This window comes from Giraffa tippelskirchi, chromosome 4 (genome assembly GCF_054371585.1).
Source record: "Giraffa tippelskirchi isolate mGirTip1 chromosome 4, T2T-mGirTip1v1.2.pri, whole genome shotgun sequence".
Lineage (NCBI taxonomy): Eukaryota > Metazoa > Chordata > Mammalia > Artiodactyla > Giraffidae > Giraffa > Giraffa tippelskirchi.
The window spans coordinates 82,456,359-82,472,186 of record NC_137278.1 but is presented as its reverse complement, the minus strand read 5'-3'; the positions used below and the strand labels follow the sequence as shown (position 1 = coordinate 82,472,186).

General features: G+C 41.5%; 1 protein-coding gene across 10 annotated transcripts in view; it reads right to left on the bottom strand.

The window, feature by feature from the left end:
* Positions 1 to 15,349, bottom strand: part of STRN (striatin) — a 115,385-nt gene extending 100,036 nt beyond the window's left edge. For 9 of the 10 annotated variants that reach the window (XM_081596230.1, XM_081596231.1, XM_081596233.1 and 6 more), the window contains exon 1: positions 15,011 to 15,349. In XM_081596230.1, the coding sequence (XP_081452356.1) occupies positions 15,011 to 15,244 (234 nt within the window). In that variant the 5' untranslated portion in view covers positions 15,245 to 15,349. The remainder of the gene's footprint in view (positions 1 to 15,010) is intronic. The other variant, XM_081596239.1, reaches the window with a different exon arrangement.
* Positions 15,350 to 15,828: the final 479 nt, after the last annotated feature.

Here is a 15,828-nt window from a genome sequence, read left to right as displayed (position 1 = left end):
CTATATGCGAGACAGAATAAGAGACACAGATGCATAGAACAATCTTATGGACTCTGAGGGAGAAGGTGAGGGTGGGACGTTCTGGGAGAATAGCATTGAAACATGTATATTATCATATGTGAAACAGAACACTATTCCATGTTCGATGCATGAGACAAATGCTCAGGGCCGGGGCAATGGGATGACCCAGAGGGATGGGATGGGGAGGGAGGTGGGTGGGGGGTCCAGGAGGGGGAACACATGTAAACCCATGGCTGATTCATGTCAATGTATGGCAAAAACTATTACAATATTGTAAAGTAATTAGCCCCCAACTAAAATAAATAAATTTATAAAATAAAAAAAAAGAATCTAAGAAGTTTAATTTTTGAAGGAAAGAAACATGCTTAGTGATAAGGAAATCAGAACTTTTTGTGCTACATTCTAGATAACTGAAGCATTTCTATTTTATTATTTAAAGAAGCAGAGTTCAAAAACGTTTGCAATCATAACATATTGGTAATGCAAGTATAAATAAAACTAGAATGTGAAGTAATGATGACTAGATATTTTACTTTAAGATTTATCTTCACAGAAGAAATATTCGATTTGCTAGCTACTTAGAAGGAATAAGAAGTGTACATAAAATGTTAAGGTATGGGCTTTAAAAAAAAAAAATCGTTACATTACCCTGATGAATGTAAAGACCTCTTAGGACATGGTGCCAAAGACACTTGGTATATGCCAGTCAGTGTTTAACACACAAACAGAGAAGAAAACAAACCTATAAGCAAAACAACCAAAACTCTACCACCATTTGCTGCAGCTAACATCAGGCTGCTATTATGAGGCCAGTATCATCCCTGAAATAAGCTCTGTCAGAATTACGTGGCAGGGCTCAGGCAATCGTCTGAATACAGACCTAACTTGCTTTAAAAGGCTCTTTCCAGTGGAAGTCATAGCAAGAAGCAAGAGACAGATACACTGTTCTCCATATACCAACATAAAGATGCAGAACCAGTGGATACAGAGGGCTGACTATACTATACCGTATTATATGAGCATCTTCGGATTCTGGTATCCACGGAGGGGGAAGAGGCAGGGGGAATGGTCCTGGAACCAATGCTTTGTGGACAGTAAAGGATAAACATGGTACATTACAATGACAAACACTGTGCATATCAAAGAAGTGTAGGACACAAGACTTGCCCTTAAGGACACAATTTAGTTGGGAGACAAGAAATACATATATAGATACATTTATTTAATACATATTCAAATAACAATGTAACCTAATACATGAGTTGTTCATTTAAGAGCCATATATTAAGCAACTGCTATGTGCAAGTCATTCTGCTGAACTTAGGGAAATAAGAACACCCTTAAGGTGACTCACAATTCAGTGAGGAAACAAATATGCGAAGTATGAGATATGTGGTATAATCAAGATAGAGCAGTTTTCACCACTAATACTCTCTTAACCAACCCTATGGATTAAGCAGTACTCTCCAGTAACTTTGTGAAACACTGCCCAAAGCCTAAGGTATACTAAACGTTCAAAGCTAAAGTATGGTATTGTCTGCAGTTTACTCATACATGTTGGTCAACCAAGAGTCAAATGGACTTCCTCCCAAACCTGCTGATGCTGGTTCCACTTGGTACTTTAAGTAATTCAATTAAATATCATATAAACCAACAAAACATAGGCATGAAGAGAAAGACTACATTGAATGTTTCAGAAAGATAAGACAGAGAAAACCTACTAAAAAACACTAGGTTTTGTCAAAGTAGATTTGGATGAACTGTCAAAGTCTGGGAAAAAAATCATTTAAAATCTGTGGTTTTGCACTCAGTGTGCTTTACTCAAAGAAAACCAGGGATTTCCCTGGCAGTCCAGTGATTAAGACTCTGCACTTTCCCTGCCAGGGGCACAGGTTCAATCCTTGGTCAGGGAACCAAGAGCCCACATGCCAAATGGCCAAAAAAAACCTAAAATCAGAAATCATTAATACATTATAATTGTAGCTTATTCAAGATTGACAACACAGCACTCCAATCAGCATTTTAAAACACAATAGTGAAGGGTCAATGCGCTTGGTCTTAGACTGACAAATGCCCGTATGTTTGTATTTTTTTCTACTTACCATGCCCAGGCTCATCACTCAAACTTTACTTATGGCAAAGTTATTCCTTATTTAACCTTCTTCTCATCTATGAACTGTTGCTGTTTAGTCACTAGGTCATGTCTAACTCTCTCGCAATACTACAGAATGTAGCCCGCCAGGCTCCCTCTGTCCATTGGATTTCCCAGGCAAGAATACTGGAGTGGGTTACCATTTCCTTCTCCCGGGCATCTTCCCAACCCAGGGATCCAACCCATGTTTCCTGGGTCTCCTGCACTGGCAGGTGGATTCTGTACCACTGAGCCACCAGGGTTATTAATTCACCACCTATGAATTACGGAATGATTATGAATATCTACACAGGTAGTTTTGCAAAGATTAATAAAGATTATACATGTAAAGTGTTTAGCGCTGTACCTGGCACATGGCAAGTGCTCAATAAATAAAACTATTATTATTTTTGGAGAGTAAAGAAGAAAAGAAAGAGGAAACAGCAGATACAGTGCTGGGTTCCATTACTAGGACCAGGGCACCATCCTCCCTGCCTGACTCTTTCAAGTTCAGTAAGTGAGCTGACCCAGATCCCCAGGCTCCTTCCGTTCCCTCCTTTTAGCATATGAATCCACATTCCTCAGGAGCAGGTTTTAGCTGTGCCTATAATTCAGGCTCCTTAGCTCACTGCTTAACTTTCTCATTTAGAAAGTATAAACAAAAAAATTGAGAACAAGTCCCAGACTGGGCTGTAATTTTCCATCAGGTGAAACTGGTATCATCCTTTAGGAATTTGACATCATGTTTATTTCTCCTAACTAGATATGCTGGTATTGGATCCAACTTCAGTCACATGTAAATGAGTGCTAATAAAACCTGTGTGTAAGGTAATGAAACACTCCCCCTGGTGCTTTCTTTGGATCCCTATAGTGGAGTTATGCCAAGAATATTCACCACACCCAAAATACCTACTCCACCCAACCTTATTCAGTATTTCCCAAAGTTCACCTGAATTCTAGGGCTTCTACTCCCTTATTTTTCTCCCTATCTTATCTCCAAAACAAAATACCTACTCATTTCTCCTTTTGCCATACTGCTGCTAGCCAACACTATGACAAAGTTTCCCTGTACATATCAGTATTTTCTAGTATTCCATCATCTTGTTCAGATAGGGTGTTTTTATAATAGAGGTTAAGCAGCATTAAAGTTTGCCAAAGAAAGTGATTTTTATTTCCTCAAATATCTTACTGCATAAGAGCAAATACATGATTGACATATTATTCTGTTCAAATATAGCATATGTAAAGTAGGTGAGCTAAGAATAACCTAATAACTAAAGCACTACACAAAAAATGATATATGATTAATAAACACAAACTATATTAATAAATATATATACACAGAACCTAATTAGGCTATTCTCAGAGCAAGTTGCAAAATATCCAAATTTGCATTTTTTAAAGAGAAATAAACACTGTATTTCAACATTTGCTACACAAAAATAAATAAAAGTATTAAAAGAAAATACAGTGATACATTATTAAACACATTTGAGGAACACAAATTGTTGAAGACTTTTCCTGAGCCCCTTACAATATAATTGTTTCCTTACATTATACTACCTGAAGAAAAGATTGAAATAAATGATAATTTTCTTTAAATTATGACAGCTATTCAAAGCATACTTAATCAGGTAAATATTATAATTCATTTGTCTACTTCAGATCAGAAGCAGCTATTCAGGGAGAGGGATCAATAAAAGGAGACAATGAGGTATGGAGAACAATGGCTCAGCTTGAGTACTGGGACTCCTGAGTTCTAAACTAAATATACACGAACTCACAGAGTGATCTAAGTTTACTTCCTCCCTCTGGCTCTATAGGGCTTCCCTTCTGGCTCAGCTAGTAGAGAATCCGTCTGCAATGTGAGAGACCTGGGTTCAATCCCTGGGTTGGGAAGACCCCTGGAGAAGGGAAAGGCTACCCACTCCAGTATTCTGGCCTGGAGAATTCCATGGACTGTATACTCCATATGGTCGCAAAGAGTCAGACATGACTGACTTGCCGTTTCACAGGCATCTAAAAGATGGAACAAAGTATGAGACTATATACATTCTAAGGTCCCTTGGAGGTTAAAATATTATTAGTTGTCTATCCTTGTCAGTCTTAAAGTTCTACAAGAGTTAAGTGCTAAAATGAAGACTACAGAAAATACATCCATTAGGAATTAAAAACAGGTAAATGTGTGTGGTGAAGTCTGTGACTCCTATCTGCCTATACTCACCTCAACCCCTCTGCTGCTGCTGCTGCTGCTAAGTTGCTTCAGTCGTGTCCGACTCGGTGCGACCCCATAGATGGCAGCCCACCAGGCTCCGCCGTCCCTGGGATTCTCCAGGCAAGAATACTGGAGTGGGTTGCCATTTCCTTCTCCAGTGCATGAAAGGGAAAGTGAAGCTGCTCAGTCGTGTCCGACTCTTAGCGACCCCATGGACTGTAGCCTACCAGGCTCCTCCGTCCATGGGATTTTCCAGGCAAGAGTACTAGAGTGGGGTGCCATTGCCTTCTCCGCAACCCCCTGAGCCTTTATCTATTCTTTTCTACCAGCTTCCCAACTTCTCTTTCTTGCCTCAGGTTTCTCTCCCAAACTACAATTTTCTCTGTTGTATCTCTAGTCTACAATGCCTATAAGTTATTACCACCTACTACTGCCATCCTGGCCACACCGTATTTCATCTACCATCAGTTTATTGTCCCCAAATCACTACTAACAGGGCAAAGGGAATGTAAGCAGTTACTCTGCCAAATGGATCACTTAAACTAGTTCTTGGCTTCTAAAATATGATTTAAACAATACAATCAAATGCATTCTACCACAGAAATTTCAACTAAGAGCAAACCACTTATTGGACACCTATTGGTTATATACTTTGTTTATTTTATCTTTTTAAAACCACACAACTACTCTGCTTGGTGGGTATATTATCTATAATTTACAAATAAAAACGAGGTCCAAAGAATTCCCTGGTGGTTCAGTGGTTAAGACTCTGCACTTTCATTGCCGAGGGCCAGGGTTCAATCCCTGGTTGGGTAATTAAGATCCCAAAAGCCATATGGCCAAAAAATAAATAAATACATAATTTTTAAAATAAAATTAAAAGAATAAAAACAAGGTATGGAAAAATTTAAATCAGAAGTTATGGAGCTGTCTGCCTAGAAGGCACATATTTCCCACTGCCAAATTATGATGGTCAGTAGACGACTTTATCTAAATGTTGACCAAATCAAGAAACTCCATCAAAAGTGTAAAAAAAAAAGTGTAGCTGACATCAAGTACACAGTAGCCTGAGAAAGGGAAACCAGTCCCAATTATGTGGGCTTTCAAACATCTTTCAATGACTGATTAGCAAAGTGGTTTACTTTAAATTCTGCTTAAATTACCAAAGTTTGTGGAACTAAGTATCCTCCCCCCCCAATACAAAGAAAAGTAGATTTAGTTAATAAGTAATATTTAGGGCTAAATGGGCACATCTCCTGATAAAGAAGTACTATCAGTGATATTTCTCTCCAAATAATTATTAAGGCCATTTTTTATCTGTCAGCTTTAGAAAGTAATGTATGAGAATTTAGTGCTAGTAATGATGTCATGGAACAGCTCTCCTACTGAAAAGAGCCAAAACATCTAGATAAAATATTTCCAGAATCATCATAAGCAAAGCTGGTAAGAAAGTAAGGAATTATTTGACCAAAACTGAAGGGAAAATGGGAACCCAGTGAGATAAGGGAACAAAAGCCATTTTGGCCTCTGGGTGCTGACCAATCAGAACAAATTTGAGCTATAGTTTGGACAGCTCTGCAGAATCCAAAAGACAAAATGTAAAGACCAGAACCATCTAGAGTATAGAGTCTTAATTGTAACAGAAGGGAAAGGCGCAGGGCACAACTTTTGAAAGAATGACATAGCCCAGGGACACAACATAAACCGATTAGAATCAGATGGGTCCAAGACAGGCAAACAAGTCAACTCTGATTAGACCTTGATCCTCAATCAGCAAGCTAAATGACACATCCAAAGACACCATGACAGTTCCAAGGCGCTGTCAAAAGACCAAAGAGTGGGCGGTGGTCCAATTCCTGGAGCTCTTCACCCCCTCCCAAAAGTAGTTGGAATAATCCTCCCACTCATTAGCATATGAAATTACCCAGTCTATAAAAACTAACCATGCCACATCTCACAGCCCCACTCACTCTCTGCGAGGGCCCACACTCGCCTGTGGAGTGTGCTTCTCTCTGAATCTGAATAAATCCACCTCTTACCTATCACTCTGTCTCTCACTGAATTCTTTCTGCGATGAGACATCAAAAACCTGAGCTTCATTAGGTCCTGAAACCAGGTACCATGGTTTTGGCTGGGTTCAAGTCCCAGCCACATGGATTCAAGTCCCAGTCTGAGGTAAACAGTTTCATAATAGGAGACATACATTTACCTAAGACCCTAAAGGGTCTATACTCTCAAGGCAAAGGTGAAGCAGAAGTATGTGATGTGATAGTCACTCAGCCATGTCCGACTCTTTGCAACCCCATGGACCATAGCCTGTCAGATTCCTCTGTTCATGGAATTCTCTGGGCAAGAATATTGGAGTGGGTTGCCATTCCCTTCTTCAGGGGATATTCCCAACTCAGGGATCAAACCTGGATCTCCTGCACTGCAGGCTGATTCTTTACCATTCTTTACCAGAGAAGCCTGAAGCAGAAGTATATTGGCACTCAAAACTTCACAATCAAAATATGTGTCAACTACTTGGGTGGTCTAAAACTCCAAGCAAGCAATTTATTTCAAAGTGGTTCAGTCTATATAATGCCTGCAGAAACTACAGAAACAAAGGCAAAAACTTTCTGTAGGAGATACCTTTATCTGAGACCTGATTAGTCTTACAGTGTCTCAAGGACAGTGAGCAGCACACAGATATCTAACAATACAAAGAAATAAGTCATCATGAGCAGGAACTGGCAAAAGCAACTGACCAGAGAAAGGGCCCTACCAGATCTCACATATACGAAGCAGAGAGACATCAACTTTGAAATAACCATGCTTATTCGGTTTAAAGAATAAAAGGCGGGACTTCCCTGGTGGTCCAGTGGCTAAGACTCCATGCTCCAAATGCAGGGGGGGCATGGGTTCGATTCCTGGTCAGGGAACTAGATCCCACATGCTGCAAGTAAGAGTTTGCATGCCACAACTAAGACCTGGAACAATCAATAAATAAATATAAAATTAAAAAAAAAGAATAAAAGGCAACCTCAAAAATACCTGCAGGGAACACAAAACTACTAAGAGATGCAGCAGATTTATGTGTTAGTCACTCAGTAGTGTCCGACTCTTTGCAACTTCATGAACTATAGTCCACCAGAGGCTCCTCTGTCCATGGAATTCTCCAGTAAGAATACTGGAGTGGGTAGCCATTCCATTCTCCAGGGGATCTTCTTGACTCAGGGATCGAACCTGTCTCCTGAAATGCAGGCAGATTCTTACAGCAGGCTTATAAATGGAACCAAAACTAAACTTCAACAATAACCAAAATTACAAACTCATTGGATAACCTTAAAAGAGTAGCTTCAACTTTAGAGGGAGCCTGGTCTCTAGTACATAGGGTCGCAAAGAGTCAGACACAACTGAAGTGACTTAGCACGTATGCACAATGGACCGGATGATAAATCAGAATAAATTATCCAGAATAATGCATGTAGTGATAAAAATATGGAAAATATAAAGCAGATAAAGAAGGCTGAGAGACATGTAATCAGAGACCCAAATGGAAAAGAGGATTAGAGGAGAAATCTAAAAAGATAATGACTGAGAATTTTGCAGAACTAATGTCAAATTAGAGACTCAAGCTTAACAAAGTCCCAAATAAAATAAAAACAAATCTACACTCTGATACAACATTGTGAAACTTCAGAACACCAAAGTCAAGAGGAAATCTTAAATGTAGCTAATAAAATAAGCCTGAAAACAGTACACAGAACACAGTAAAATCTCCATGTCTATTCAGCTCAGTTCAGTCGCTCAGTCGTGTCTGACTCTTTGCGACCCCATGGGCCTCCCTGTCCATCACTAACTCCCACAGTTTACTCAAACTCATGTCCATTGAGTCGGTGATGCCATCCAACCATCTCATCCTCTGTCGTCCCCTTCTCCTCCTGCTTTCAATCTTTCCCAGCATCAGGGTCTTTTCCAATGAGTCGGCTCTTTGCATCAGGTGGCCAGAGTATTGGAGTTTCAGCTTCAACATCAGTCCTTCCAGTGAATATTCAGGACTGATTTCCTTTAGGATGGACTGGTTGGATCTCCCTGTAGTCCAAGGAGCTCTCAAGAGTCTTCTCCAACACCACAGTTCAAAAGCATCAATTTTTCAGTGCTCAGCTTTCGCAGTCCAACTCTCTCATCCATACATGACTACTGGAAAAACCACAGCCTTGACTAGACAGACCTTTGTTGGCAAAGTAATGTTTCTGCTTTTTAATATGCTGTCTAGGTTGGTCATAACTTTCCTTCCAAGGAATAAGTGTCTTTTAATTTCATGGCTGCAGTCACCATCTACAGTGATTTTGAAGCCCCAAAATATAAAGTCTGCCACTGTTTCCACTGTTTCCCCATCTATTTGCCATGTCTATTGTTTCAAAATAAAAAGGAAAATGGTAAGTCACATTAGTGTGACTATACCTTCGAAGGTTGTAAGGACCAAGGAAGATATTTTTGAAAAGTTTAAAAAAAAAATAACCATAAAGGTACCTGGAGATTTAAGTGACAGAGCTTGTTTGAAATCTATTTCATTCCTGGTCAAGTAACCCCTCGCTGGGCCTCACTTTACCTGTAAAAGATGGTTGTAGGTCATAGCTTCCAAAGTTCATGCCAGCTCAAAGATTATTATAGCACTGTAGCCTGCCAGACTCTGCTGTTCATGGGATTCTCCAGGCAAGAATACTGGAGTGGGCTGCCAGTCCCTTCTCCAGGGGATGTTCCCAACCCAGGAATTGAACCCAGTTCTCCTGCATTGCAGTCAGATTCTTTTTACTAACTGAGCTATGAAGGAAGTCCCATGCCAGCTACTATATCAGTTATTCAGAGAGAGGTGATTCAAACTATAATATTCTACTGCCTAAAAATAAAATGCTACATGTCATCAAAAAGAATAACAGAGACATAACAGAAATTACACCCTAAATTCTATAAAAAGCCATCTGTATCTGGACCGTCAACACAAGTGTTAAAATCACCAGACTACATATATAAACATGAACTTGGGCAAACTCCAGGAGATAGTAAGGGACAGGGAGTCCTGGAATGCTGCAGTCCATGGAGTCTGAACAACTTAGTGACTAAACAAAAACAACATACATAAAAACAGAAAGGACAACTAAAGCAGTGGTTCTCAATCCTTGCTGCATATTAGAACCACTAGCAAACTCAAAAATGCCATGGACCCTGATTCTTAAGATTCTGATTTAAATGGTCGGGGGGTACAGGTCAAGAAATGAGTATTTCTTTACTTTAAAGTTTCTAAGATTTCACCGCAAGTTGAAACACACTGAACTAAAGTGACAGATAGTAAGATATGTTTTAAAGGAGTAAAACCTCTGTAATCTTTCCAAAATATAAAGATTATAAAGTTATCAATAATATAAATAGAATGAAAAATGAACCTGTTCACAAAATTATACCATACCACAATGGGATTCACCTGTTCCAAGTTTAAAGGAAGTGGTTTAAAGGGACAAATGATATCAAAGATTAGTTTTATAGAGTGGTTGGTAAATATATACAATTTGTTATCCAAGAAGTCATGTAAGGTTAAGACAAACATATTCAGAAAAATTTAGGTAAGTTCCAAAACAACAGATGCACAGTGGATTACTAAGAAAAGCAAGTACATTTCAAGTATACAATCAGTATTTCGAGGCTGACACTGAAGACAAGAATTCACTCTTCCTTAAATGTCCAAGCGCCATCATCAGACCCAAAGTACTAGACTGCATGGTCCCAGGATGGCACTTATTTGCTCTAGGCTTAGAAGAGTTATAAGTGAAGATTTTGCTTTTCTCTGGGGACAAGGAGATACATAAGAGTGCGAACTTAACATCATACACTTACAACTCATTTATTCAGCACTTTATGTTATGTACCAGACTTCTGCTAGATATTTTTAAATATCTCATTTAATTCCCATCAGGTAGCTTATCAGCCTCACCTTAACACATGAGGACACTAAGTTTCTGAGAGGCCAGAATCATGGCAAACATATATTTAGCATGAAAGAAAATAGAAAGCTTAAAGCAAAGATTTAAATACAGGTCTGTGCCATGTTGTCTTTCACTGTAATTGTAAATAACAGTTATAATAACAAAAAATAAAGTGTCATTTTAAGAGTTTATTTTATCCATTTAAATGCTCGGTAAACCTTCACAAGAGTCCTATGAAGCTGAGTCATACTTTACTCCCCTTTTCCTCAAATCTCACTTCCTATCCTTCGACACATCTTGCTAGCCCTACCTTCAAAAATGTATTCTGAATCTATTATATTTTAACTATGTATCACCTGTGAATATGTTACCTGGTCACTATTACTCTAGTTCATCTCCGGCGTAGATGATCAAAATAGCCTCTAACTAGACTTTCTGATTTGTCTCCCCTCCAAGTCTATTCTGGATCCTTGCAAAGGGTTCCATTTAAAGATGGTGTCACTATTCTGTTCAGAACATTTCAACAGTTGCCCATCTTACTGACATTAAAAAATAAAGTCTTTACAATGAGAAAGGCCCAATACCTCTGACGTCATTTCTTCCATTCTCCTCCTCTACTCCAGCCACACTTGCCTAATTACTCCTTGAACATTTCGAGCATATTTACCCTTCCCCCTACTGTTGCCCTGATTAGAACAGTCCTTCCTCAGATTTCACCCTTTCAGGTCTTTGCTTAAATAGCACCTTATCAGTAAAGCCTTTCTTCCTCACTCTACCCTCTCAAGCACTCTATATCCTCCTTACCCTACTTTATCATGGCACTTATTATCATCAAACATTTTATGAATGTATTCACTTATTTATTTGGCCACCTGATGGAAAGAACTGACTCATTGGAAAAGACCCTGATGCTGGGAAAGATTGAAGGCAGGAGGAGAAGGGGTCGACAGAGGATGAGATGGTTGGATGGCATCACCGACTCAACAGACATGAGTTTGAGCAAGCTCCGGGAGTTGGTGATGGACAGGGAAGCCTGGCAGGCTACAGTCCATGAGGTTGCAAAGAATCAGACATGACTGAGGACACACACACACACAGAGCCTCCACACCACATGCCCTAATACTCAATCATATCGCCTTTTTCATGCAATTCAGCATTTCCAGGTAGATAGCAGGACCTCCCCTACCACATACAACATCAAAATCTAGACACAATAATTACTATTTTTTACTTACATGCTTCTTTCCCAGAAATCAGTAATTTTCAAATACTCTTAGATTCTCATTAGCTCATTAGTTCTTTCTTCCTGTTCTTCTCCTCATTCACTGCTAGCTCTCCTCTCTTACGCTATTCCAAGAAAATTTAAACCCCCCAAATGATAAATTGATTCCACTGCATTTTGTTCGTTCTATCACTCCAACTAGACTGCATGTGTCTTTGAGATCATCTAACACAATGTGTCATACACAGAAAATTCTCTCAAATATTAGATTCATATTCTATCTTCAATTTCTTTCACAAATATAAAGCTCAGTAGTAATCTTGACCATTCTTTTCCCATGAATTACATACTCTCATATGAATGGTGGTGGTGGTGAGGCAAGAGGGGGATTTCCACAAGTAAAAAGAGAATTTTACATTAATCAATATGGGCAAAGGGGCAAACAATGCCCAGTAAATTTTTGGCACAAGGTAGCTAGTTCCTTGCTCCCCAGATCTGAAGGAGGGAGGAAGTGATGCAGGCAGGCCAGGAAGATGAGAACTTGGATTGCCTTTTACAACTCGGCCCTGGCAACTTGAAAGAGCAGGACTGACAGGTTCCTCAAGGGACAATTAGACCTAATCTTAAAGGTATTTTTGTTGAGTCTGGTATTACTCTGACTTAGTCAAAGATATAAAAATAAAAGGAGGATACCAACTAATCCAAATTTCATTATCCTCATTCATTCAATTCTTATTTCCTACTGTTTTTCCAGAAAAATCCCAAAGGAAAAAGAAAAATGAAGGAATATAATCAAATTTAATGATTCTGATATAAAGAAAGGATTTTTAAAATATATTTTCAATTACTCTAATAAGAGAATCAAAAAACAGATTCCTACAAACTCTCTCCTTCCAACAGAATATACTTGTTCTGTTTAAAAGTCATGGCACATTTTCAAAGTTTCTCCATGGATGCTTAATTTAACTGGAGCTCAAACCAAAAGGTTCAGTAAATATGTAGTACTCTTAATATGATGAGCACCAATAGGAAACTTACCCGAAGTTTAACATTTGCCATAAATACCCCAGTAAGTAGTGTGTGTATGTGTATATATATTCTAGGGGCAGGGGTAGAGAGGGCACAACTAAAGAGTAACTACAGCTGCTGCTGCTGCTAAGTCGCTTCAGTCGTGTCCGACTCTGTGCGACCCCATAGACAGCAGCCCACCAGGCTCCTCCATCCATGGGATTCTCCAGGCAAGAATACTGGAGTGGGTTGCCATTTCCTTCTCCAGTGCAACTACAGCTACAGGGAAATAAAAAGTTAAATATGGGGGTGGAGGGAGAGAAGTTAAGATAGGTTGGAAATTTTCAGACTTCCCAGGTAGAAAGGTAAGAACTATTTTGTTTGTTTTTGAACAAACTAGTGTGACTTATCTTACATTCCCTAAACTGGATAAGAAGTTAAAATTTAAGCAGCTACATACAAAAATCACTATCCACAATTGTACAATGGTTAAAGTTAAAGCCTGCCTTTAATACTTCCTTGAAGTCTGAAATCCACAAACTCATTTATGGAATTCACTGCTAGCTCATTATGAGAAAAATTATAAATATCAACAGACTAGATACTAAAGTAGCAAAATGTTACCAATGAAAAAGTTGCCAAAGAATATAAACATGTAACTAAATAAATAAGCAGAATCTCAGAAACTATAGATCACACCCTCACTTCATTCAACTTCTCACAGAGGCCTTCCCTGACCACTCCATCTAAAAGAGCTACCCCATCATACTCTAAGGGGCTTTCCCAGGTGGCTCAGTGGTAAAGCATCTCCCTGCCAATGAAGGAGACTCAGGAACCTGGGGTTTGATCCCTGGGTAGGGAAGATCCCCTGGAGGAGGAAATGGCAATCCACTTCAGTATTCCTGCCTGGAAAAATCCCATGGACAGAGAGGAGCCTGGTGGGCTACAGTCCATGGGGTCTCAAAGACTCAGACATGACTGAGCACCATCACACTCTATTCTTGTATCCCGATGTATTTTTCTCATAGCAGTTGCCACTATGGATCAGCATACTATATAGTTGCATTTGCTGCCTCCCAACTAAAACATAAGCTCTATGAGGACAGAGGCTTTGTCAGTTTTGTTAACCCCCAAGTCTACAGGCACAGTGTTAGCACTTAATAAAGACGATGAATATAGGATGAAACCGAAGTTCAGAGAGTTGGTTAAAGGATTTCCTCAAGGTCACAGAGCTGGCAGCAAACACAGCCTGTGTTATAACCCTTTCTGCTTACTCTTTCCACAACCACTTCCATTCCACCAAAGCAGCCTGTTCCAGCACATGATTCCATTTAACACGATTCTATTTCTTTTCTTTTTTTTAAGTGCCAAAGAAAATACATGCTACCAAAAACAGAGGCACAGTGGGTAGTATTTTAACTTCAACTATTTCACCAACCAAAACTGTACTCAGATTTCACAAGCATACAGGATTAGCCAGTAAACAGAAAGGCATAGCCACTCAGAGTTTTCTAAGTTCTTTATGAAATTGGGGAATGCCTTGAAAGTTTTAAGAACAGCCACTGAAACCTACTTACCAATTCAGAACTGTCTGCAAAGTACCAGTCTCACTCTCAGCCTTCTAAGAGCCCACAGTAGTTCCTCCCTGGATACACTTTATCTTGCAAATTATGTAAGGAAATGTAACCAACTTTAAAGCTCCTTTTAGTTTCCTGTTAAAGTACAAGTCAATCTCACAAAACCCTGAAGAGAAAATGAACCCGTGGGAAGTTTTAGATTCTGAGAAGCGGAAATCATCTTTGAACCATCATCTGGCAGTGCTCATCTAGGTCCTTCATTCAAAATCCAGGAATCGGAAACACCTAAGAGAAACGCCGGAGGGGGCGAGGGAGAAGGAAGAGAAGAAACATTTACATTTATAAAAAGGGAGCTGATACTCCTAGTAACACTCTGGCTCAACAGCAGCTTCTTGAGTCAAGGCCTCACGGACACAATTTCTGGTTGTCTTCTTTGATCACCTTCCTTACAGAAAGGCGCCAACTGTCAACACCTTTTACGGGGACCATTTCTAGACCCAGGATGGGACTTACCAGGACAGGGGATGATTGCTTATCTCGCAAAACTACTGTAAGCCCAATTAGAACACCTAAGATGTGGAATGGCAAAAGAGTTGAGATGAACCTGAGAGTTAAGAGTGGAAAGGAGCAGATGAAAAGGTGCGAGGAAGGTAAACAACGTATCAGGGTTGAGAGGGAACTCGGGTCGAGGAAGTGGGGTCGGCGACAGGCAAAGGCGAAGGGAGGAGGGGGACGAGGTTCGGGGTGGGATGGGCGGGAGCAAAGGGGGAGGGGACGAGCGACGGCTAAGCAGGGGAGGGGGAAGGGTCTGGGGCGGGGCGGAAGGGAGCGAAGAGGCGGGATGAAGAGGGCCAGGCCGGGAGGGTCTTTACCTGCAGCTCCGCCCGCTCCACTTCCCACTGGGCTCTCTCGACCTCGAAGCGGGCCCACTCATGCTGCAGGAAGTGCAGGATCCCCGGGAGGCTGTATTGGGCTCGGGCCGCCCCCGCCGCAGCCGCCCCGTCGCCGGCCGCGGCAGCCTCCCCTAGAGGCCCGAGACCCTTGGCACCACCGGCGGCCGGGTGGTTGTTGCTGAAGAAGACGCCGGGACCCGCTTGCTCGTCCATGGCGGCCGCAGGAACCGGGGAAGCTGCCCAGGCTCCCAGGAGCGGAGGCAACGGCGGCGGCCAGCAGCGCCACCTCCTCCCTCCGCCGCTCCCCGCCCACACCCCAGTCAGCAGGGAGCAGCCGCCTGGGCGCGGGGGCCGGCCGAGCCCGGGACGGGCCGGGAAATGGGTCAACTGCGGCGCGCGGGCGGCCCGGGGCTTGCTGGGAAATGTAGTCGCGGGGCGGGGCGCCGACGAGCGCGGCGCGGGCGACCTGTGGGGCTGCGTTCAGACGGGGCGCGAGCGCAGCCACGCCCACAGCCCCGCCCCTTCCCGCGGCGGTGGGGGCCGACCCCTGGCGGAGCGCGCGGGTTTCCTCACTGAAGGGGCTGGGCACCCGCGGGCGGTGCTCTGGTCTCCCGCGCACGCGGAAGTTCTTGGGTGGCGCTCGCTGTTGCACACACACACACGCACACACACGGAAGTTAGTGCGTTGAAATGTTAGCCGGAGCTGCACATCTTTTAGAGCTTCCTGGTAGTTCTGATAAGAAACAAGCTCAAAGCAAGCTTCGCCAGTCCAACCCCGGGACCGGGGTTCTCCAGCC